Here is a 26,476-nt window from a genome sequence, read left to right on the forward strand (position 1 = left end):
AAATACTACATGCATGCTACATACATACTACATGCTACATACATACTACATATATACTACATACATGCTACATACATACTGCATGCTACATACATACTACATGCATGCTACATACATACTACATATATACTACATACATACTACATACATGCTACATACATACTGCATGCTACATACATACTACATACATACTACATACATACTACATGCATGCTACATACATACTACATGCATACTACATATATACTACATGCTACATACATACTGCATGCTACATACATACTACATATATACTACATACATACTACATATATACTACATGCTACATACATACTACATGCTACATACATACTACATGCTACATACATACTACATATATACTACATACATACTACATACATGCTACATACATACTGCATGCTACATACATACTACATACATACTACATACATACTACATGCATGCTACATACATACTACATGCTACATACATACCACATACATACTACATGCATGCTACATGCATGCTACATACATACTACATGCTACATACATACCACATACATACTACATACATGCTACATATATACTACATGCATGCTACATACATACTACATATATACTACATGCATGCTACATACATACCACATATATACTACATACATACAATACATTCATACAATACATACATAGACATACAGTACATATAACATAGAGTAACATACTTACCAATACTTGTCACATTGTTCCCCGAAGCCATTGTCTTTCCGGAATAAATATTAACATAACAAACCACAAAAATACTCACCCACGATCCGAAGCAGTCCACGAGTGTGTCCCACGACGATCTTGGGTAGAGAACTGCAGCATCAGATGATGCTGCCGTTCTCTACGGGCTGCAGGAATCCAATGACGGAAGGTAGGTATCCTTCCGCACTGTATTCCTCCGCCACTTAAAAAAAAAAAAAAGTCCCTAGTCTCACTTTATGCCATTGCTGCGTGGGAATTTCCCACACAGCAATGGCATAAAGTGAGACTAGGGACTTTTTTTTTTTTTAAGTGGCGGAGGAATACAGTGCGGAAGGATACCTACCTTCCGTCATTGGATTCCTGCAGCCAGTAGAGAACGGCAGCAACAGCTGATGCTGCAGTTCTCTACCCAAGATCGTCGTGGGACACACTCGTGGACTGCTTCGGATCGTGGGTGAGTATTTTTGTGGTTTGTTATGTTAATATTTATTCCGGAAAGACAATGGCTTCGGGGAACAATGTGACAAGTATTGGTAAGTATGTTACTCTATGTTATATGTACTGTATGTCTATGTATGTATTGTATGAATGTATTGTATGTATGTAGTATATATGTGGTATGTATGTAGCATGCATGTAGTATATATGTAGTATGTATGTAGCATGCATGTAGTATATATGTAGTATGTATGTAGCATGCATGTAGTATGTATGTAGCATGCATGTAGTATATATGTAGTATGTATGTAGCATGTAGTATGTATCTAGCATGCATGTAGTATGTATGTAGCATGTAGTATGTATGTAGCATGTAGTATGTATGTAGCATGTAGTATGTATGTAGCATGTAGTATGTATGTAGCATGTAGTATGTATGTAGCATGCATGTAGTATATATGTAGCATGCATGTAGTATATATGTAGCATGCATGTAGTATGTATGTAGCATGCATGTAGCATGCATGTAGTATATATGTAGTATGTATGTAGCATGTAGTATGTAGCATGCATGTAGTATATATGTAGTATGTAGCATGTAGTATGTATGTAGCATGTAGTATGTATGTAGCATGCATGTAGTATATATGTAGTATGTATGTAGCATGCATGTAGTATATATGTAGTATGTATGTAGCATGCATGTAGTATATATGTAGTATGTATGTAGCATGCATGTAGTATATATGTAGTATGTATGTAGCATGTAGTATGTATGTAGCATGCATGTAGTATATATGTAGTATGTATGTAGCATGTAGTATATATGTAGTATGTATGATGCATGTAGCATGCATGTAGTATGTATGTAGTATATATGTAGTATGTATGTAGCATGCAGTATGTATGTAGCATGCATGTAGTATATATGTAGTATGTATGTTGCATGTAGTATGAATGTAGCATGTATGTAGTATGTAGTATGAATGTAGCATGTATGTAGTATGCATGTTGTATGTATGTAGCATGTAATTTTTTTTTTTTTTTTTTACATTTAACACATTAGCCGGATGATGGGACTACTACTGTCCCATCATTGGCTAATGTGTCAATCACTGTCATGGTAGCAGGCATCGCCCGATGGGACTTGTAGTCCCATCGGACGATGCCTGCACAGACCCCCGGAGCCTGCACAGACCACCGGCAGGCCGGCACAGCCCCCCGGCAGGCCGGCACAGCCCCCCGGAGCCTGCACAGCCCCCCGGCAGGCCGGCACAGCCCCCCGGCAGGCCGGCACAGCCCCCCGGAGCCTGCACAGACCACCGGCAGGCCGGCACAGACCACCGGAGCCTGCACAGACCCCCTGGCAGGCCGGCACAGCCCCCCGGCAGGCCGGCACAGCCCCCCGGAGCCTGCACAGACCACCGGCAGGCCGGCACAGACCACCGGAGCCTGCACAGACCCCCTGGCAGGCCGGCACAGCCCCCCGAAAGGCCCGTACAGACCCCAGAGAGGCTGTACAAGGGCAGGAAAGGGTTTTTCTTATTCCGATACCGGAAGTCCCATAGACTTGAATGGGACTTCCGGTATCGGAATCGGCGATACCGATACTTTTTTTAAAGATCGGCCGATACCATCCGATACGATACTTTGAAGTATCGGACGGTATCGCTCAACTCTATTTGTGAGATGGAAGAAGGATGATGAGTTCAGATTTGTCCACATTGAGTTTGAGGAAGCAAGAGGAGGAGGAGGATATAGCTGATAGACACTCCAGGATTCTGTACAGCAGAAAGGTGATGTCTGGGCCAGAGAGGTAAATCTGAGTGTCCTCAGCATATAGATGGTACTGAAAGCCGTGGGACTTTGAGTTGTCCCAGGCCAAGGGTGTAGATTGCGAAGGAGGAAGTGTGTAAATAGCCTACATATAGTGTAATGCACTCCCCATAGGCTTCCATGTAGTATAATGCACTCCCTGCCGGCCTCCATGTAAACTAATGCACTGCCTGAAGGCCTCCAGGTAGTATTGTTCACACTCCATAATCCTCCATGTAGTATAATGCACTCCCAATAAAAAAATACAATACTCTCCTCTCCTTCTCGTTCCCCCGCTGATCTGATCCTGCACATCTTTCGCACAGTGGGCGCCATGTATTGACGTCATTGCGCCCGCTGTCGGTGTCTGCATCAGTGACATCAGACCCAGAGGGGGGAATGCTGAGCGCGGGATTGACTGTATCGGCATCCAGCAGATATAGTTGACCTTGCGATGATGGGTGGGAGGCCTTGCAGTCCGCCGCCCGCGGGCCCCATAGTGCTGCATATGCCGATATGTTTAACAGTAGCTCCAGGGGGGCCCCTAAGAACTTAGATGGCTGTGAAGGTCTTGTGCTCAGTCTTGTTTTATCCATCAGTATTATATGTTTTATATTTGTCTAATGAGAATGGTGGAGATGGCAGGATTAGAGCTGATCATAGATGTGACTTCTCCATCTTTCTATGATATTTTTACAATATTTGTTTCAGGGTGAAGATTCGACCCATAATAATACTACAGAGATGTATGTGAGGGGTGATGAGCGGTGTAAAGAGGAGATTCCTACATATGACTACCCAGGTGAGTAGTAACCACTACATTTTTGTACAGAGAGTTAGGAAATATGAAAAAATCATGTTTAAAAGTAAAGCTCATTTGCAGAAAGAACATGTAGAGGAGAAATTGGGAATAGTTTTTTATTTTCTTCTCCTTTGGGTAGAATAAGTGTGCGTATTTGAGATGAGTCGATCAATCTGTGGAGAATCTGAACTTGAGTTGAATTTCTTGATATTCACAGTTCCACGTGGACTTGAACCATCTTTGAGACTATTCTCAAGAATCATAAAAAAGATATATATTTATTATAGGTGTCATTTCACACATGCTGCACATACAGTGAGCAGGCTAATGTTTTCATGCACAGCGGCGCAGGCGTCCCCATAATGCCCTGCAGCAATATGATCATACGCTGTAGCTCAGCCAATCACGAGGATTTTCACTGGTAGAAAAAAAATGAGGGCCAGCCAAGCAATGCCATCTTATGCCTGTACAGTGTTAGGGATAGGATCTCAGACCACACAGGATAGGGATAGATAAAGGCTTAATGTGATTGTGATGTGCTACTTCAGTGCCGATGTACAGGATTGAAAATGGGAGTGATAGTCTGTGTATAGAAATCTAAGATTCAAGTGATATACAGTGACCAGTTTGGTTTTGTTTCCACACAGTGCCAGCAAGCAGGAGTAGTATTAAACCACTCTTTACAGATTTTTCAACTAAATCCAAATTCTGAATTCCAGGCTTGTTTCTGTTTGCAAATGAAAGTGTGATACCTTTGGTTTTGAGATGTGCCATTTGTTTTTCTTTAACGCCTTTCCTACATTGGACGTACTATTCCGTCCATGTGACCTGGGACCTAAGTCCCAAGGACGGAATAGTACATCTAGTGCGATCAGCTGCGCTCACGGGGGGAGCGCAGCTGATCGTAGCTGGGTGTCAGCTGATTATCACAGCTGACACCCGGCACTATGTGTCAGGGGCGGTCACGGACCGCCCCCTACACGTTAACCCCTGGCACACTGCGATCACATGATCGCAGTGTATTGGGGGTTAAGGGAAGCATCGGCAGGGAGGGAGCTCCCTCCGTGCTTCCCTGTGACCCCCACAGCAGCGCAATGTGCAGCGCCACTGCAGGGGACCCCTTCCCTGCTGGTCCCTGGATCCAATATGGCGGCGGGGACCTTCGGGGGGCCTGCAGGGAGCTCGCTTCCTCACTGCCCGCAGAGCACAGGCATGAGGAAGCCTGCAGCAGTGCCTGTGACAGATCGCTGTCAAACGGCGCTCCTTCCCTTCCGAGCTCTGCCATGCACCCAAACAATGGTTTCCCCCTACATATCAGGTATCGGCGTACTCAGGACAACTTGCACAATAACTTTTCCAGTCCAATTTCTCCTGTTACCCTTGGTAAATTAAAAAAATTGAACCTGAAGTAATTTTTTTTGTGAAAAAAAGTTAAATGTTCCTTTTTTTTTTTTTTTTTTTAAACATTCAAAAAATTCCTGTGAAGCACCTGACCGGTTAATAAACTTCTTGAATGTGGTTTTGAGCACCTTGAGGGGTGCAGTTTTTAGAATGTCACTTTTGGGTATTTTCTATCATATAGACCCCTCCAAGTGACTTCAGATGTGATGTGGTCCCTAGTAATAAAATGGTGTTGTAAAAATGAGAAATCGCTGGTCAAATTTTAACCCTTATAACTTCCTAACAAAAAAAAATGTTGGTTCCCAAATTGTGCTGATGTAAAGTAAACATGTGGGAAATGTTACTTAAGTTTTTTGTGTGCCATATCTCTGTGATTTTAAGAGCATAAAAATTCAAAGTTTGGGAGTAAAGGGGTTAAGAGAAGTTAATATAATTCTTAAAATTAACTACTTCCTGCAAATGGAGGTGTTATTCACATCCTGGAAATGGATCCCCACGTGTGGAGGGGCTCAGGAGCGGTGTTCCCCCACACGCAGCAGATGCTGACTATTTATTTTAGCCAGTATCTGCTTCTAAGGCTGGAGTCACACACAACGTATAAAACTACGGTCCGTTATACACAGATGAAAATCTCAGAAATGTTCCCATATGTGCAATGCGAGGATGCAATTTTTTTCGCATTTAAGCATCCTTGTGACATCCGTATTGCGAGATTCTCTCGACGGGTTGCAAAATGGACATATGGATCCATGGCCTCAAATATTTCAAATAACACATCCTAGATTTGAATGAATGAAATATTCTCATTGAATACTTTGTTCTGTACAAAGTTGAATGTGCTGACAACAAAATCACACAAAAATCATCAATGGAAATCAAATTTATTAACCAATGGAGGCCTGGATTTGGAGTTAGACACAAAATTAAAGTGGTATGTAATGGCCTTAAAACAAGTCAAATTGAGGCTCAGTATTATGTGTGGCCTCCACATGCCTGTATGACTTCCCTACTGTACAACTCCTGGGCATGCTCCTGTTGAGGTGGCGGATGGTCTCCTGAGGGATCTCCTCGCAGACCTGGACTAAAGCATCCGCCAACTCCTGGACAGTCTATGGTGACATTGGTGGATGGAGCGAGACATGATGTCCCAGATGTGCTCAGTCAGATTCAGGTCTGGGTAACGGGCACGCCAGTCCATAGCTTCAATGCCTTCATCTTGCAGGAACTGCTGACACACTCCAACCACATGAGGTCTGGCATTGTCCTGCATTAGGAGGAACCCAGGGCCAACTGCACCAGCATATGGTCTCACAAGGGGTCTGAGGATCTCATCTCGGCACCTAATGGCAGTCAGGCTACCTCTGGTGAGCACATGGTGGGCTGTGTGGCCCTCTAAAGAAGTGCCACCCCACACTATTACTGACCCACTGCCAAACCGGTCATGCTAAAGGACGTTGCAGGCAGCAGTTTGCTCTCCACGGCGTTTCCAGGCTCTGTCACATGTGCTCAGTGTGAACCTGCTTTCATCTGTGAAGAGCACAGGGCGCCAGTGGCGAATTTGCCAATCCTGGTGTTCTGTGGCAAATGCCAAGCATCCTGCACGGTGTTGGGCTGTGAGAACAACCCCCATCTGTGGACGTCGGGCACTCAGACCATCCTCATGGAGTCGGTTTCTAACAGTTTGTGCAGACACATGCACATTTGTGGCCTGCTGGAGGTCATTTTGCAGGGCTCTGGCAGTGCTCCTCCTATTCCTCCTTGCACAAAGGTGGAGGTAGCGGTCCTGCTGCTGGGTTGTTGCTCTCCTACGGCCCCCATCACGTCTCCTGGTGTACTAGCCTGTCTCCTAGTAGCGCCTCCAGCTTCTGGACACTATGCTGACACACAGCAAACCTTCTTGCTACAGCTTACATTGATGTGCCATCCTGGATGAGCTGCACTACCTGAGCCACTTGTGTGGGTTGTATAGTCCGTCTCATGCTACCACGAGTGTGAAAGCACAACCAACATTCAAAAGTGACCAAAACATCAACCAGAAAGCATTGGTACTGAGAATGTGGTCTGTGGTCCTCACCTGCAGAACCACTCCTTTATTGAGTGTGTCTTGATAATTGCCAATAATTTCCATCTGTTGTCTATTCCAGTGTTGCTTCCTAAGTGGACAGTTTGATTTCACAGAAGTTTGACTGACTTTGATTTATACTCTGTTGTTTAAGTGAAGAAAAATAATCCCATACCGGCGCTAAATCCTACCCCAGCTGAGTGGAAAGCAGCTGGTAAACAGGCAGATGCAGTGTTCCCTTTATTCTTTTGAGCAGTGTATGTATGCAAGTAAATGTGTGTATGTGTGTGTGTGTATGTATATATATATATATATATATATATATATATATATATATATATATATATATATATATATATTATATTGTGTGTGTATCAAGGTCAAGGAAATTCTTATCCTCTCTTGCTGACAACTTTATCTTCCAAAAGGTAAAGGAGAAAACAAGGGGAACTGCTACCTTGGATCTAATCCTTATAAACAGGGAGGAAATGGTTGAGGAGGTAAAAGTGGCTGGGACCCTAGGAGGTAGCGACCATGCTATTTTAGAATTTTGGATAACTAGAGGCGGAAGACCTGTGAAGACTCAGACGTCAAGGTTAGATTTCAGAAAGGCAGATTTTAAGGGATTCAGAAAGAGAATTGGAGGGATCCAATGGCTGGATATCCTTAAAGACAAAAATGTCCAGGAAGGATGGGAAATCTTGAAAAATGAAATTCTCAAAGCACAGTTGTTAACAATTCCGAAAAGAGGGAAGAATAGGAAGCATTTAAGGAAACCAGGATGGATGAACACAGAACTTAAGCACATGCTAAAAAGGAAGAAAAAAATGTTTATAAAATGGAAAGAGAGGCATATCTAAAGAAGAATATAATGCTGTCTGCAGAACCTGCAGGGCACAAATCAGATTAACTAAAGCTGAAAATGAATTGAGACTTGCAAGAGATGTCAAAAGCAATAATAAAGGATTTTGGGGATATATCAAAAGTAAAAGAAAAGTCAAAGATGCTATAGGATTTTTACAGGATGAAAATGATGAAATGGTAAGACAGGATGTTGAGAAGGCTGAACTTTTAAATTCCTATTTTGCATCTGTTTTCTCTCAGAAAGGAAATGTAACATCAACTGTTATTCACTGTCCTATTAAGGGAATAGAAGAATCCAGGATATTTATAAACAGAAAGATAGTGAGGAAACACTTAGCTAGCCTAAATGAATTCAAGTCTCCAGGTCCAGATGAATTACACCCCAGAGTACTGAAGGAGATAGCAGAAGAAATTTTTGAACCCCTCTCCATAATCTTTGAAAATTCTTGGAGAACAGGAGAAGTGCCAGAAGACTGGAGAAGAGCAAATGTTGTTCCTATCTTCAAAAAGGGGAAGAAGGTGGACCCAGGCAACTATAGGCCGGTGAGTCTGACTTCTATACCAGGAAAGATCTTTGAACAAATTATTAAACAACATGTATGTCAATACTTGGATAAGAATGAAGTGATTAAACAGAGTCAGCATGGGTTTGTAACTAATAAGTCATGTCAGACTAATTTAATTTCCTTCTATGACGGTATTACTGATTGGGTGGATCAAGGAAATGCTGTAGATATAGTATATCTTGACTTCAGCAAAGCATTTGACAAAGTCTCTCATACAATCCTTATTGAAAAAATGACTAAGTATGGAATGGACAAGGCAACTGTTAGGTGGATTCATAACTGGCTTAGTGATCGGACCCAAAGAGTGGTCGTAAATGGCTGCACATCCAGTTGGAAGAATGTCTCAAGTGGGGTACCACAGGGCTCTGTCCTGGGCCCTGTATTGTTCAACATCTTTATCAACGATTTAGATGAAGGAATTGAGGGTAAACTGATTAAATTTGCTGATGACACAAAGCTAGGAGGGATAGCTAATACTAGAGAAGAGAGAGAGAGGATTCAAAAAGATTTAAATAAACTGGAGAAGTGGGCAGCAACTAACAGAATGGTTTTTAACAGGGAGAAATGCAAAGTACTACATCTGGGCAATAACAATGAAAAAAGCATATATAGAATGGGAGGAATAGGGCTAAGTGACAGCACATGTGAAAAAGACTTGGGTATACTAATAGATCACAGACTGAATATGAGTCAACAGTGTGATGCAGCAGCAAAAAAGGCAAATGCAATTCTAGGATGTATTAACAGAAGCATACAGTCTAGATCACGTGAAGTAATTATTTCCCTCTACTCCTCTTTGGTCAGACCTCATCTGGAATATTGTGTCCAATTTTGGGCACCACATTTTAAAAAAGACATCAACAAACTGGAGCAAGTTCAGAAAAGAGCGACCAGAATGGTGACCGGTCTGCAAACCCTGTCTTATGAGGAAAGGTTGCAGGATTTGGGAATGTTTAGTTTGCAAAAGAGAAGACTGAGAGGAGACTTAATAGCTGTCTACAAATATCTAAAGGGCTGTCACATTGTAGAAGGATCAACTTTATTCTCATTTGCACAAGGAAAGACTAGAAGCAATGGGATGAAGCTGAATGGGAGGAGACACAGATTAGATATTAGAAAAAACTTTTTGACAGTTAGAGTGATCAATGAGTGGAACAGGCTGCCACGAGAAGTGGTGAGTTCTCCTTCAATGGAAGTCTTCAAACAGAGGCTCGACAGACATCTAACTGGGATGATTTAGCGAATCCTGCTTTGAGCAGGGGGTTGGACCAGATGGCCCAGGAGGTCCCTTCCAACTCTACGATTCTATGATTCTATGATTCTATGTGTGTATTTATAGAGAGAGGTGTATATATATATATATATATATATATATATATATATATATATATATATATATATATATATATATATATAGATAGACATGCAGTAATCCATTGCATATCCGTTAGATTTATATATGTCCCTCACTAATAATGTTAGTAGTGTGTAAAATTTTGTAGGTGTTAAATTAAAGGATTAACTCATGGAAAAGCCTGGCGTGGTCTCCCACGCAATTTTCTCCGCCAGAGAAGAAAAGCCAGTCACTCAAGGCAGATATTAACAGCCTAGAGAGGGACCATTGTTTTTGGACCCCCCTATGGCTAAAAAAAAATCTGCCCCCAGCCACCCCAGAAAAGGCGCATCTGTAAGATGCACCTATTTCGGCTCTTAACCTCTCTCTTCCCATTGCCCTGTAGAGGGTGGCATATGAGTTAATTAGAGGTTAATGCCACCTTGCTATTGTAAGTTGAAATTAAGCCTGGTTAATAATGGAGGTGTCAATAAGACACCTATCCATTATTAATCCACTAGTCTGAAAGGGTTCAAAAGAAACACATATATACACACACACACATTGAGAATAAAGACTTTTAATTAAATAAACACATTTTGGCCATCTTTATTTAACTCCCAATCCAATCGAAGCCATTGTTCTCCTGTAAAAAGTCCAAAATAAAAAAGCAACAATATGCCATACCTATCGGCCTTACAGTCATGTCCCACGCCGCAATCCTTCTCAAGGGGTAAGTGTACAACCGGGAGTGGTGCTAATGCTATCGCCCCGGCTTTAAACCACTGTGTAATGAATGAAAAGCTACCTGCGCAGCCTACCCGCTTGATCGGACATGCGCTCATTAGCGTGGGAAAGTTTCTGAACATTTTCCCACGCTGTCAGTTCACCTCAGGTCAGGCAAGGAGTCTGCACAGCCTAAGTGACATCAGAGGTAGTCGATTTTGTAAGTTTTCCCACCTACAAAGAACGGAGAGGTCTAATTTTTATCGTCGGTACACTGTGAGAGACAATCTAAAAAATAAATCCAGAAAATCACATTGTATGATTTTTACATAATTAATTTGCATTTTATTGCATGAAATAAGTATTTGATACAATAGAGAAACAAAACTTAATATTTGGTACAGAAACCTTTGTTTTGCAATTACAGAGCTCAGGCATTTCCTATAGTTCTTGACTAAGTTTGCACACACTGCAGCAGGGATTTTGGCCCACTCCTCTTTACAGATCTTCTCCAGATCTTTCAGGTTTCAGGATTGTCATTGTGCAACATTGAGTTTCAGCTTCCTCCAAACATTTTCTATTGGGCTCATGTCTGGAGACTGGCTAGGCCCTGGCTGTACGTTTTTTGTTATTGTCATGCTGGAAGACCCAGCCACGACCTATATTCAATGCTCTTGCTGAGGGAAGGAAGAGGTTGACCAAAATCTTGCGATATGACCCCATCCATCCTCCCTTCAATAGGATGCAGTCTTTATGTCTCCTTTGCAGAAAAGCACCCCCAAAGTATGATGTTTCCCCCATCATGCTTCACGGTTGGAACAATGTTCTTTGGGTTGTACTCCTCCTTCTCATTCCTCCAAACACTGCGAGTGGAATTGATAGCAAAAAGTTCTATTTTGAACTTATCTGACCACATGACCTTCTCCCATGCCTAATCCAGATAGTCATTGGCAAACTTCACAGGTCTGTACATGTGCTGGCGAGAGCAGGGGGAAATGGCTTGCCCTGCAGGATTTTAACCCACGATGATATAGTGTTACAAAAGGTAATGTTTGACACTGTGGTCCCAGGTCTCCTAAGGTCATTGGCCAGGTACTCCTGCATAGTTTGGGGCTGCTTCCTGACCTTTCTCAGAATCATCCTTAACCCCAATCAGTGGTTGACACAAGCAGTGATCGCCATTTCACACGCAAAGACACATGTTAACTGAATCGTGGATGATGATTTTTTGCTTGTCAAAAACCTGCCTAGCAACCAGACAAAGTTTACAAGGAGTTGAGGTAATTGGAGGAGGATGTTGCTGGCATCGGCGATACACAGCACAGGCAACTTTTATGTCAAAACATCTTCTGGGGTCATATTGGCTGTTTTTGATGTCAACTCTGGAACAGGTAATACTATACATGTTCTTGGAGCAAGCTTGGCACAACCTGAAAGATCTTATTATGGCGGTGAGTCTTCCGTGTACACTTCTTGTGTGTGGGCTGCCTTTTGCTTGATGACAACAGACAATTTCTTGGCACCTTGCAGACTCTGCAAGAGGAAAATAAGTTGTGGATGTCCCGGTTCTTATAGACCAGAAACTATATCACTCCATCAGCACATTAAACAACATCAACTGCTCATTTGGCAAAGTCAAGCCAGCCAACAATCCGAGCAAGCCTCAAGTTGTCCATCCTCCTTCTCAACTCTCTCATCTTTTGGTCAGCCAAGTCTCACCTGTAGGTAGCACCTGTTTGGTGATGTCATTACCTCCATCACTGTCATACTTTGTCATATTCTGATCCTTTCTTTTCTTTCTTAATGCTATTATGCTCCAGACACCAAATAGCCATTCTTCCCTTTTGAGCCCCGTCATGTCCACAAACAGTAGTTTCTGAGCACATATTGAATTTTTCCGCATTCGGGAGAAAATGCTTTTCAAGTATTATGGATCCATTTTCTCTTATTCCTTGTGATGAAAAAATTGAGCTAAAAAAAATTTTTAGTGCAAAAAAACGCAATTTTTTTACACAAACCACCATTTTCAAATTTTGTGAAGCACCTGTGGGTTAAACATGCTCACAATACCCATTTGAATATAGACTCCCCCACACTATCCCTCTTTCACCTATTTTTTTTTTTTTTTTTATGAAAAAATTCTATGCAGGTCCATCCTAATCCAACAAATCTAAAGTAGTCCATAAAAAGACAAGACACTCCCTCATTCACCAGTTTATTACCCAAAATGTTGCCACGCGGGACTGATGTAGTCCACGTTCCCCGATATCTCCGGCGTCTGTGAATAGCAGTAAAATGGCCACTATTCACAGGCACTGGGTATTGACATCAACGCTCATCATCGTTGCCGGGTCTCCCTGAGTGCAATGAGACCCAGCTTCTCTGATAAGCATTGTAGTCACTACACAGCGCCGGTGAGTATCTCCTCCACCAGCTATCTCTACACTCAATGCATATAACTGGTTTTATTAGGGAAAGGACAGTATGTAGCCCTGAAAAGGACTTTTGTTTTTATGGTGCAGCAGCGGTATACAAGTACTGCAATAGCAATTTTAAACACTGCCTATATGCCTGCTGTAATATAAATTCTCCTTCCTAGATCAAGTCTTCCTGAGCTGCTTCTAGAGTAGAGTGTGTCGATCATCACGTCACCAGGTCTTATTTGAGACCCAATGATGCAATGTAACTGGCCAATCATAGTAATACCAGTAGCCAACATGGCTACGGCATTACAGTATATGGAATGCAATCCTGCATGTTTATTGGCTGTTTAACAGCCACTAAATATGCGGGACGGGGACTTGAGCATGGCGCATGAGCACTTGATCAGAGTATCGAGCAGTGGCGAGCATGCTCGCTCAACACCTCTTAATTTGGGGTAAACTTCCTTACCCCCAAGAGTGTGAGAATTTGTTAACAAACTTAATGCATTTTTGGTTTTAAACTTTAGAAACAAAATAAACGTCATACTTTTGTTCAAGATGGATGCTAAACATGATATTGGTGACAGACGCAGTAGGGGATGATAGAAAAAAAACCCCTTAAAATCACAGATAAGAAGGTGGTTGCCACTAGCAACAGCTCTTATACCACAATTAGAGGGCAGTAGTAGTACCAGACATAACATTTGGCATCCTTTATTTGTCATCCTTTACAAATTTTGGCAATCGCATTAGCGAAGAGGAAGACGAGGGCATAATGGTGATATGTCCCATCACTCAGCCTAATCACAGAAGGATAATGAAGCCTCTGACAGTGACACCATCAGCTGAAGTCAATGTTCTGTTCAGTCCACCTTCGCTGTCGCCATAACAGTTAATGTTGTATATAGCAGAATTTCCAATGCTTCAATAACCCCTGTTTCTACTCTGTCCTTTAACTCATAGCACACTGAGAGCTAAGAAACATACTACACCAAAATAACTTTTTGATATTTTGAGAGACATAAACATTTAGCCTTTGTTCTCGGCAGACAGGGTGTTGGAGAAGATGGACAAAGCAATTCTAATACCAATTTTTGTAGCCGATGTTCGGTGAGCCGAGGTGGCAGAGACAATGTCTATGTTGGTAGTACTGAGACAGGACAAGCCTTGGGGAGGGAATCATGCAGGTGACCAATATATATATATATATATATATATATATATATATATATATATATAATATATATATACACACACACACACCTGGGCAGCTGACGGCCGACCACCAATGAGAGGTCGCCACCTCACGAGCATGCTTAGTAGAGCGAATCCTGGACTTAGTCTTAAGAATGATAATGTAAGGGGGTGAAGTGCAAGAAGAACCAGGAGAGGGGTGCCTCCTCTGCTCCATGCCTGGAACCATTAAACAGGGCAGCAGGTTCCCCGGGGGACAGAGGAGGAAGCCACCAGAGCACAGGGTGGGGGAAAAAAGTGCGGGCTTTCCTCAGAGCAGCCTGGGCAGGAGGCAGGGAAGGACGGTGCCAGAGACTGCAGAAGAGACAGAGCTCCCGGTCACAGAGTAAAGTTCGGGGTACTGCGCTTAGGGACAGCAGAACGTGAGTACGTGAGACTGTGTACTGTGGAGACAGCAGAGCTGTGCCCTGACCCCCGTGGACGGATTGAGAGAAGCAGAGACCGTAGCCCGTGACTACGAACAGTTGGAGTCTGTAGTGACAGATGAGGTGCGTCTTGATCCCCGTGTGAAGTCTGTTTCCAGAGCAAAGGCTGCAGCTGTGGAGGAGACAGCAGCACGTGCAGAGACATCTAATAGGGGAAGTTGTTCCCCAGGGAGAGGCTGTATGCTGTGACTAGAGACTTCCCAGTGTCCTCCTCAGAGAGACTCTGTTAAGTGGCAAGACGCTTCCTTGCAAACAGGCTGCATTTAGTAACAGAGCTGAGACCTGTATAGAGAGACTGAGCCACGAACAAGGTGGCTGTGATTTATGTGTTAATGTAGAGCCCCTGATGCTGGTGAGAGAACACTGCTGCCAAAGCAGAGAGAAGGACTTGGTGCAAAGAGGCATATCGTCAGCCTCAGACCCCTTTGGCTCCTGTGTTAACCCCTCATACCCCAGCTGGACTATATTAAGGGCCCCCGGAGACAGAGGACAGCAAGCACCGCTGGTGCCTACATTGGACAAGAGTGATCTCTTCAATCAAGACCCCTGTGGACTGATAAGAATGCAATGCTGTTTATGCTGTTTGCTAAACCCGTTTCACATATTATTCTTATCTACATCATTATTCTGTATATTTCCCTGTAAATAAACCTCCCCTTTAACTATTGGTCCGTCTGCTCCATGGTGACATACTGTATATTCCTGCGTGCCTTTACAACTGCACACTGCTATCTATTGTTACCATAGCTGAACCTGGAGAGGCAGTGGTAACAATACGCACAGCAAGATGCTGAGACTGACGTCTTTGCTGAGCAGCATCTGCTGCGGTCGAGACTGAATGGGAGACTGCAGGAGAAGATAAGGCTTGGGATCCATCCTGTGCAGAGGGAGAATCTTGGCGCCTAATATTACCCCCTCCTAGCACCCCCCCCCCCCCCTCAGCAAACCTCGCCACGCTCAAAGGCCGCAACAAGCTGGGGGGCATGAATGTGCTCAACCGGCTCCCAGGTCCTATCCTCCAGCCCATGACCCTTCCAGTCGTCAGTAATATTCATGCGTGGCGGCAATATACTACGGGATTTACCTGCTAAAGGACTTAGCGGGGAGCAAATTTAGTGGACTCTGCGTGCAGCTTAATGTTGCGAGCTGAGAGCCACACCATGTCTCCGGGCATGAAGACAGGAGCAGGGCGGCACGTCAGCAGAGACAATCATTCTCTCCTTAGAGGCCTGATTGGCATCCTGTGTGCAGTCCCAGATGTCACGAGCCTCCACAGTCCAGTCTACCACCCTAGAGATGGAAGACGAAATGGGCATGGGAACACACGGATGCTGACCGTAATAAAGGAGGAATAGTGTCTGCCCTGTAGAATCGGCGAAATTTATTAAGGACAAACTCTGGACATGGTAGTAAGGATGCCCAGTCATCATGCCTGGTAGAGACAAAGTGCCATAAATACGTGACCAGAGTCTGATTGGCCCTCTCCACCAATCCGTTCATCTTGGGATGATATGCTGAAGAGAGATTAAGCTCAATACTGAGCAGCCGACAGAGCTCTCTGCAGAACCGAGAAGCGAATCGTGGAACCCTGGTCACTGACTATTTTATCAGGCATCCCGTGGAGATGGAAGACATGCTTCACGAAAAGCACGGCCAGAGCCCTTGCCGACGGTACACGCGGAAGGGGAACTAGATGTACCATCTTGGAGAAATGATCGGTGACTACCCAGATGACAGTATTGTTACGGTACTTGGGCAAACCCACAATGAAGTGCATCCCGACCATTTCCCAGGGCCTATCTGCCACTGGCAGGGGGATGTAACAAGCCCACGGGCCTCTGCTGGGAAGGCCGGTTCTTGGCACAAGAAACACGTCTGAACGTAGTCCCTAACATCATGTGCTATCCGCGGCCACCAATATGACCTCGCCAGAAGCTCTGTAGTCCTTGTGGTCCCAAAGTGCCCACCCATCTTAGATGTGTGAGCCCAAGAGAGGACCTCCGGCCACATGTTCGGTGGTACAAGAGTCTTGCCCCGAGGCACCTACTCTAGCGATACCGGAGCCACTGGTTGCAGACTCTCAGAGGGAACGATTATTCTTGGCTTGTCCCCTTCTTTGGAGGAGACAATGGAACAGGACAAGGTGTTAGCCCATAAATTCTTCTCCCCTGAGAGAAAGTGTATGGTAACCTCAGATCTGGAGAAGAATAGAGCAGAATCTTATGGACTGTGAACACCTGGAAGGGATGCTGAGCTCACTCCAGGAGATATCTCCATTCAGAGAAGGCCATCTTCATGGCCAATAGCTCCCTGTCACAGATGGAGAAGAAGCAGAGCTGTTTCTGACCGTTAGCATCCTTCTGAGATAACATAGCTCCCGCACTGATGGAAGAGGCATCCACCTTCAGAATAAAGGGCTTATCCACATCTGGCCGAAGTAACACAGGAGCCCTAGCAAAATGGGACTTTAAGGAGACAAACGCCTCAGTGCCCTCCTTAGACCATAGCTTTGGGTTAGCTCCCTTCTTGGTGAAAGCCACCAAGGAAGCCACCAGATTAGAGAAGTGGGGAATGAATTGGCGGTAGTAGTTAATCAATCCCATAAAGCGCTGCACCACTTTAAGGGAATGTGGCTCCTGCCAGTTCAACCCCGATTCCACCTTGGCAGGATCCATAGCCAAACCCTTGGCTGAGATGATATAGCCAAGGGATGGTAAGGACTCCTGCTCAAAGACACTTCTCAAGATTGGTGTAGAGAGAGTTGGCTCGCAAGAGTTCAAAGAATCTGGCAACATTTCTATGATGAGCATCCAGATCGGGAGAGAAAATAAGCATGTCATACAAATAAACGACTACCGAAGTGGATAACATCGCCCGAAAGATGTCATTGACGAAGTCCTGGAAGATGGCCGGGGCATTACAGAGACCGAATGGCATTACCGAGTATTCGTAATGCCCATCCTGGGTGTTAAACGCAGTCTTCCATTCGTCACCCTCACGAATGCGCATTAGTTTATAGGTGTCTCAGATCTAACTTGGTAAATATCCTCGCACCCCGCAGTCTGTCAAACAGCTCAAAGATGAGTGGCAGAGGATATTTATCCTTGACGGTGATGGCATTCAGACCCCTATAATCTATGCAGGTGTAGGGAAGTGGACTGATCCATGGACCTGTATGAAGAAGAAAAGTGAATGTAAGATGGGCAGTAAATATACTTAACGTGAATTTGTATATACGCATGGGGAAACAGCTGGAGTTAGGAAGAGATGGTGTAGGACTGGGTTTTGGCCACTAGGGCGAGACAAAGAGCAGGAAAAGGAGACGGTGCAGTAGTGAGGTTTGGCCACTAGAGGGAGACAAAAGAAAGCAGGGAAAGGACATAACAGCAGCTAATGCTTAAGAAACTGCAAAGTCATGGTGGGCGGAGTTATGTGGACTCAGGAGGGGAATTCCCAGGCAGGGGAATAAAAAGGGAGAGAGCGAGCCCTGGGGAGGAATCCAGTCCAGGAGGAGTTCAACTCGGCTCAGGAGGAGACTGAAGGCCGATGGACGAGCTCCGGAAGGGACTGGAAGGAGAGGCAGTCAGGATAGCTGCAGGACAGAGGACGCCCGGGGTACCAGACAGACTGACTCGGCCAGGGGAAGCGCTGTGGTGGTGGGCCTAAGGCAGCCACAGTGAAAGAACGAGGGATGTCACTTTAGGGGAGAGGAGGAGGTGAAAGGTACCCGCGCCTGTGCGTAGGAGCTGTCGTGGTGCTGTGGTCGTCGAGAGGACGGCCAATAAAGAGGACCTGTTTGAATGCACGTTGGTTTCTGTCTCCAGTCTGTTCGTGGCCGAAAAAGGACCACCCCCAGTCGGCCCATGTACCTACACAGGGATGAAGTTCCCCATTCTTCTTTAGGACAAAGAAGAACCCAGCTCAGACAGGAGACACTGATTTCCTGATAAAACCCCTTGCCAGATTCTCCCTTATGTACTCCGACATTGCCTCAGTCTCCGGGAGGGTAAACACGCCCGTGAGGTGGCTCTGCCCCCAAGATGAGGACTATCGGGCAATCATAGGGACGATGGGGAGGAAGAGTCTCTGCGGCCTTTTTAGAAAATACCTCCGCATACTGCCAGTAATGCTTGGGCAGCGTGGTTAGATCTGTGGGAACCTTGGATGACCCAATCTGAACTTGGGCCTTGAGACACTGTCCCTGGCATCCTCTACTCCATCCCTGTATACTCCCTGTAGCCCAATCAATACCCTCTGGGATAACTAGCAAGGAGATTAACTCCTGATAGGAGAAAGCTTGAGGGAAAGGGGAATGGTTTGATGGGTGATCTGATAGGGTAACTCTGAACAACTAACCACTCTGATGGTAACGGGCTTAAAAAGCATAACAATTATTGCGTGTCGTAGGGTGAAGGGAGAGGACATAAAATTACCCTCTGCCCCAGAATCCACGCAAGCTTCTGCAGAAAGAGACTGACCCATAGGACAGTGTCACCTTAAACATAATATTGGAGGACATGTCTGACGAGTCTGGAACGCCCCCCTCCAATTGTCACTAGACACGGTCGTTCCCTCTAACATCTGGCACGTCTGTTGGCGATATAACCATCCTGCTCATTGTCAGGACAAGTTGGTAAGGAATGAATGGGATGGGCGTTAGCCTCCGTCTGACAACCCACCAGAGGTTCACGCAGTTCATTTGTCCGAGTAGGAGACCCCAAAGGATTGGCAAAACTTGTTGCCAGCCGAATCCTTTGCCTACACTGGGCTCATTCCAACCTTCGTTCGGCATACCAAAGGATGACATGAGAGAAAATAGATATTAAATCCTCCAGTGTAGTGGGGATCTCCCTCATGGCCAGTGCATCTTTAACATGGTCTGCAAGGCCCCTCCAAAACACAGGATCAAGACCTTATCTGGCCACTCCAGTTCGGAAGCTATCGTCTGGAACCAGATGGCAAACTGGCTGGTCGGTAAAGAGCCCTGGGTCAGGAGTTGGAGTGCAGTGTCATGGGTAACCTGGGGTCCCAGAAAGACCTGTTTCAGGGCGCTCAAAAACTGAGAGGCACTCTGAAACACTAGGTCTTTACGTTCCAATTATGGCGTAGCCCACTCTAACGCCCTATCCGTTAAAAGGGACACCACAAATTCCACTTTGGCCCACTCAGACGGGAAATGTGAACTCAGTAGCTCTAGCTGGATTGACCACTCGTTCACAAATACCCTGCAAGCCTTGCTATCCCCAGAAAACTTATCGGGGAGTGGGAAGTGTGGCAAAAGCAATACAGGAGTCGCAGGTGAAACTCTGGTAGTGACTTCACTGGATACCTGCGCCGCTACTGCAGATGAATCCACAGCTGAGACTGCTCGCTCTAAAGCGGACAACCTGCTCTCCAGCTGCTGGAAACTCCGTAGAAGCTACTGCTCGTTCGCCATTGCTAGCCAGACCCTGACGCTAAGATACTGCTAGGGTTTGTGGATCGCACCAAATATAAATTATGATGAGTGATCGCAACCCGGGGTCCACCAGTGCGGTGATGGAAAAACCGCAGCTAGAAAACAATGGCGGAGCATAGCCACGAGTAAGCACCATAAACACACATGGGGTTTAACGTCACTCGGTGTATACAGAGTGCAAATCGCCTGACTGTTACTCCACAGAGCAGTACGAAACCTGAGAGCACTCTAAGCTATGCCCTGTTAGACATCACAGGAGCATAGTGTAAATGATGCTAGTGGGGTCCCTATAACTCACCCCCCCCCACTATTCTGATGATTGAACCTGCTCTGCTACATGGTGGCTTTTGAGCCAGTGCCTGAGAATGCCTGGTGCAGACGCTAAGTTCAAGCGGGAGTTCCCACCCTACACTGCCTGTCTAGAAACACACTTGTAATGCTATTAGTGGCACACGTGCATACAGGGTGGTAACTGACCCACCAACACACGCTGCAAATATGAATGATCTTAGCGCACCGACGGTTGCACCAAAGATCCTTTTATAGACATTGCCAATCAGACAGGACCTAGTTAGTGGACCAATCCGGAGCCGGCACAGGACCGGAGCAGCTGACGGATGACCAACAATGAGAGGTCTCCACCTCATGAGCATGCTCAGTATAGCGAATTCAGAAATGAATGCACGCTGCTGTCTATTAATAGTAACCATAGCTGAACCTGGAGAGGCAGCGGTAGCAATGCGCACAGCCCGAGTCTGAGCAAGACGCTGAGACTGATGTCTTTGCTGAGCAGCATCTACTGCGGTTGAGACTGAATGGGAGACTACAGGAGAAGATAAGGCTTAGGATCCTTCCTGTGCAGAGGGAGAATCCTGGCGCCTAACACTCTGTGCTCTAGGTAATTACATGCTTTTTAAGTATGCAATTCATGCTAATTTATTCCCAGGTCAAATTCGAATTTCAAAAGATGCACTCACCTCTAGATGTTGCTGAGTGAATATTCAAAATATGCCATTTTACTGCCCAACCTAAAGTGCTGAAGAGGTGCTTCTGGAGGCACACCCATCATAATGTGGGTTCTACAGATATGCTAAACATTTGGTTCTTCACTTTAGTTTGGACACACTGCAAGGGCCAAAAACTAGGGATTGTGGCTTTTGGGAGTGCAGATTTTGCTGGATTGGTTGTTGCTCTTCAAGAGCCTTTGAGCAACTACTGATGTGAAAACTTCCTAGGTTTTCTATGACCTAAAATAGACCTGAGTGGGGGCTTCATTTTGTGGATGAATGAACTGAAGTGAATGCCATTATTCCAGATACACAATCATCCCTTTATAGTAAAGATCTACCATCTGATTCTGGTAAACAAGTCCGATCTGATTCATCACAGACTATTAAGAAAAATAAATGTCACAAAAGGGGCAATAAAAATGAAAGTGATCTTAAAGCAAATAAGCAATTTTTATATTCAGAAAGCTTTTCAAATAAAACTTCTTTTGTTATGTATCAAAAAAATCACACAAAAGAGCAAAGATTTTCTTGTTCAGAGTCTGGAAAATATTTTGACCATGAATCAGATGTTCTGAAATCTGAGAGAAATCACACAAGGGATTAGACGTATGTATGTTTAGAATGTGGGAAATACTGTGAGAATAAATCAAAGCTTATTAGACATCAGAGAATTCACACAGACGAAAAACCATTTTCATGTTCAGAATGTGAAAAAAGTTACGCAGAGAAATCAAATCTTTTAGTACATCAGATAGTTCACACAGGGGAGAAACCATTTTCATGTACTAAATGTGAAAAATGTTTTACCCAGAAATCAAATCTGGTAAGGCATCAGAGGAGCCACACAGGGGAAAAGCCATATTCCTGTTCAGAATGTGGGAAATGTTTTAAACAGAAATCTGTTTTAGTTGCACATCAAATAACTTTTTCATGTTCACAATGTGGGAAATATTTTAATCAGAGATCAAATCTGGTAAGACATAAGAGAACTCGCACAGGGGAGAAGCCATATTCATGTTAAGAATGTGTGAAAGGTGTTACCCATAAATCTTACCTTCTTAAACATCAAAAATCTAAATATATATAAAAGGCAATGCATGAAACTTGTGAAACCCTGAAACGGACACGGAAATTCAGATTTTCTAATCCTCCTTCTTTTGTAGCCTTTGGATTAAGTGTCTGCAGCCTCTGCTTTTTACCTGTTAAGACAAAGTTATTGAATGCATTCTGTGACTTTTTTTTTTTTTTTTTTTCCTTTTATCCAAATTGGACCATTTAAAAATTGAAGACTAGTGTTGAGCATTCCGATACTGCAAATATCGGGTATCGGCCAATATTCGCTGTATCGGAATTCCGATACGAGTACCGATATTTTTACAATATCGAATACCGGAATCGGATGTTCCCATAATGCAAAGAGCCAGTGTTGTGGCTGTGATTGGCTGCTGAAATGATGTCATCATGATGCGCGGTCTATGCGCATCATGATGCGGGGTCTGTGCGGGCCTGCCGGGGGTCTGTGCGGGCCTGCCGGGGGTTGTGGGTGTGTGTGCAGGCATCGTCCGATGGGACTACAAGTCCCATCGGGATATGCCTGCTACAATGACAGTGATTGACACATTAGCCAATGATGGGACAGTAGTAGTCCCATCATCCGGCTAATGTGTTGAATGTAAAAAAAAAACAAAAACATACATACTACATATATACTACATTTATACAACATACATACTTCATACATACTGCATACATACTACATTCATACAGCATACATACTACATTCATACAGCATTCATACAGCATACATACTACATACATACTACATACAATACATTCATACAATACATACATATAGACATACAGTACATATAACATAGAATACATACTCACCATCACTTGTCACTTTGATCCCCGAAGCCAGTGTCATCTCACTGTAAAAAATATTAAAATAAACAACCGATATACTCCCTGATCCACAGAAATCCACGAGTGTCCCACGACGATCTCCTGCAGTGTATCACTGAGAGGTTACCATAGTTCACTGGTCTCACTTTATGGCAAAAACTGCGTGGGAACTTTCTCACACAGCAATGCCAAAAGTGAGACTAGGAACTATTTTTTTTTTTTTTTTTTTTATACAGTGGTGGAGGAATACAGTGCGGAAGGATACCTACCTCCCGTCATTGTATTCCTGGGGCCCCTAGAGAGCGGTCGCATCAACTGATGCTGTTGTTCTCCACGGGAGATCGTCGTGGGACACTCGTGGATTTCTGCGGATCAGGGAATATATTGCTTGTTTGTTATTTTAGTATTTTTACAGATGACACTGGCTTCTGGGATCAAAGTGACAAGTGATGATGAGTATGTACTCTATGTTGTATGTACTGTATGTATGTATATGTGTGTGTATGTATATATATATATATATATATATATATATGTGTGTATATATATATATTGTATGAATGTATTACATGTAGTATGTATGTTGTATGTCTGTAGCATGTTGTATGTATGTTGTATGTATGTACTATGTAGTATATATGTAGTATGTATGTAGTATGTTTGTATATTGTATGAATGTAGTATGTTTGTATGTTGTATGAATGTAGTATGTATGTAGTATGTATGTATGTTGTATGAATGTAGTATGTATGCAGTATGTATGGTTTTTTTTTTGTTTGTTTTTTTACATTAGCCGGATGATGCGACTACTACTGTCCCATCATTGGCTAATATGTCAATCACTGTCATTGTAGCAGGCCTATCCCGATTGGGACCTGTAGTCCCATCGGACGATGCCGGCCCGCACAGGCCCCCGGCAGGCCCGTACAGACCCCGCCCGCACAAACACACGCACAGTGTCCGCCCACACTCCCTCCCCCCCCCCCCCCCCCCGAACTGGATGTGCAAGTAAAGAAAGGGGTTTTTTAATTCCGATATTTGTGCCCCATTGACTTGCATGGGTTTCCGGTATCGGAATCGGCGATACCCGATACTTTTTGGGTATCGGTCCGATCCAATCCGATCCGATACTTCAACACTATTGAAGACATATAAAATGGTGACAAGAAGGATCATTTATTTATTTATTTTTTCAATCAGACATTTTTATCTCCTCTCCAGAATGCTGGGGTTAGACCATCTGGGTCGCCCTCCCAGGGCCGTGGGGTACTCGGTACCGGGCCGGTGTCAGGGGGATGTGTCACAGCAGCGGTGACCCGGTCCGTGGCCCTGGGCACCCAAGTAATGGTGATATGTAGTTTATGGAATAGTTCGTGATGCCACCTGTGATGTTCGGCAAGAAAGGTGTTAAGCCGACGCTGCAGACAGCTCCGCTGGGACAGATGGTGTGGTGCAGCAGTGATGATATAGCCCTCCACAGGCAGGGCGGATGTTCCAGGGCAGTGTAGTTGTAATGGTTGTGGAGAGGCACAGGCAGTGTAACTGATGGTACCCAGATGTAGCGGTGCTGAGCGGGTTGGTGCAAGAATGAATGGAGGACACCGGGGCTTGTAGTTCCAAAGCTTTACTCACAGTCTGCGGTACACAATGGTGCCTGCCTCAGGGCCGTGTCCTCCGGTTTTGAGACTCAGCCAACCTCCAGGCAAGATGAAAAGCTCCTCTCCAACACTCCGCCAACATGTACCTTTCCTGAACGACGACTCTATTGCGCCTTACGGTGTGAAGATCTCCAGTACCGTGGTACCCTGGAGTTCCTCTTTACAGATGTTCCCAAGAACTCTACTCATACGGCAGACAGCTGTAGCCTGCTTCGGGGGCTCCCTTCTCCTGAGCCCCGGCTCTCTAATCAGTTGCTGTCGTGCACCAAGTCTTAGATGGGAGTAGTGCATTTACAGCCAACTACTCCACCGGTGACTGCTGCAGAACCATAAGTGTCCATACAACCTCGGGGACCGGGCCCCGGCCTTGCGCTGAGAAACTATAGGCAGGGTTCCTCTTCCAACCCACGTCCTCTCTGTTCTCCTACTCCTTCGTTGCGTACTAGTCTTTCTCTCTTATGGAAGCTTAGGTTGCAGTTCTACGTCTTTCTCCTTTTCCTTTCCCGTGCCAGCTGGCTCAGGTCACTGAGGCAGCTGCAGCACTCCTTCCTCCATCCCTTCTTCCAGGGATCCCCACTACTCCCGAGTGGCTTCCTTCCTCGCTGACCTCCCGTCAGACTGCTCTCACTGACTGACCGACCGACCTGTAATCCTACACTTTCCCACTCTTTTATATATCCTAACTCCACCCACCTCCCTGCACATCCAGTGTTCCAAGCAGGGAACCACCAAAGGTGCTCTGCTACTCTCTAAGCACTGAGCCGCAATGTGGTTGTGCAGGTGTTGGAGTGTGGAAAGGAGTCCCCACCTTACCTGGACGGTGGGGCACTATACCTTAGGAGAAGGTGCAATACCTCTGTGGCGACTGAGCCTCAGGGGTGCCACAAATCTATAAAGAGATGCCCTTTACAGAAACTTTAGAGCTACAGCAACATCACATATTTTATACAGAAGACTGGCGCTATCTCCATAGTGTTTTAACAATGATATATAGATCAGACAAGGTCCTCATATTTAGGCAGTTTCCATTATACTGAAATGCTCTGTATATCAACAATATCATTTGAGTTTCATTACAGAGTAGAGATGCTCCAGGGACAAAACCACATCTTGTACTAACACACTGGAAGCCAGGCCTGGACTATCCAGCCATGGAGCCTGGAGTCTCTCATTTTTGGTTCTAGCATTTCTTTTAGAATAACTCACTTTCTCATACAGTCCTGTAGTAATTACTTTATCATATTTTGCAGGAGGGTTCATCTGAATCCATCGAAATGTTCTAAATTTATGTGCAAGAAGCAATAAACGTCCTACTGCAATTTTACCACGTTTTTGTCTGTTGTCAATTCTTCTACATGCCCTACTAGAAAACTGGTGTCTACAACTAAACCTGCTTTTTATGATTTATTTCCAATGTTAATAACTTTGCACCAAAAGGTTTTAATTATCTCACTGTGTTTCATCTTCTTGTCTGCTTTGCTTTGACTCTCTACTGCACTGCGCTACTGAAGGGGTGGGGAACATCCGGCCCGCAGCCATTTTGCCTGTTTTTTGGCCATGGGCCCTTTAATTGTTCAGAGGTGAGCG

At 44.5% G+C, this 26,476-nt stretch overlaps 1 protein-coding gene across 2 annotated transcripts in view; it reads left to right on the top strand.

The window, feature by feature from the left end:
• The window catches only part of LOC141051067 (uncharacterized), an 85,741-nt gene that overhangs the window by 36,281 nt on the left and 22,984 nt on the right, over positions 1 to 26,476 (top strand). For both annotated transcript variants that reach the window (XM_073547911.1, XM_073547910.1), the window contains one exon: positions 3,714 to 3,804. In XM_073547911.1, coding sequence (XP_073404012.1) covers positions 3,714 to 3,804 — 91 coding nt within the window. The remainder of the gene's footprint in view (positions 1 to 3,713; positions 3,805 to 26,476) is intronic.

The sequence above is a fragment of the Dendrobates tinctorius genome, unplaced genomic scaffold, assembly GCF_039654945.1.
Source record: "Dendrobates tinctorius isolate UK_male_01 unplaced genomic scaffold, ASM3965494v1 ptg000155l, whole genome shotgun sequence".
Lineage (NCBI taxonomy): Eukaryota > Metazoa > Chordata > Amphibia > Anura > Dendrobatidae > Dendrobates > Dendrobates tinctorius.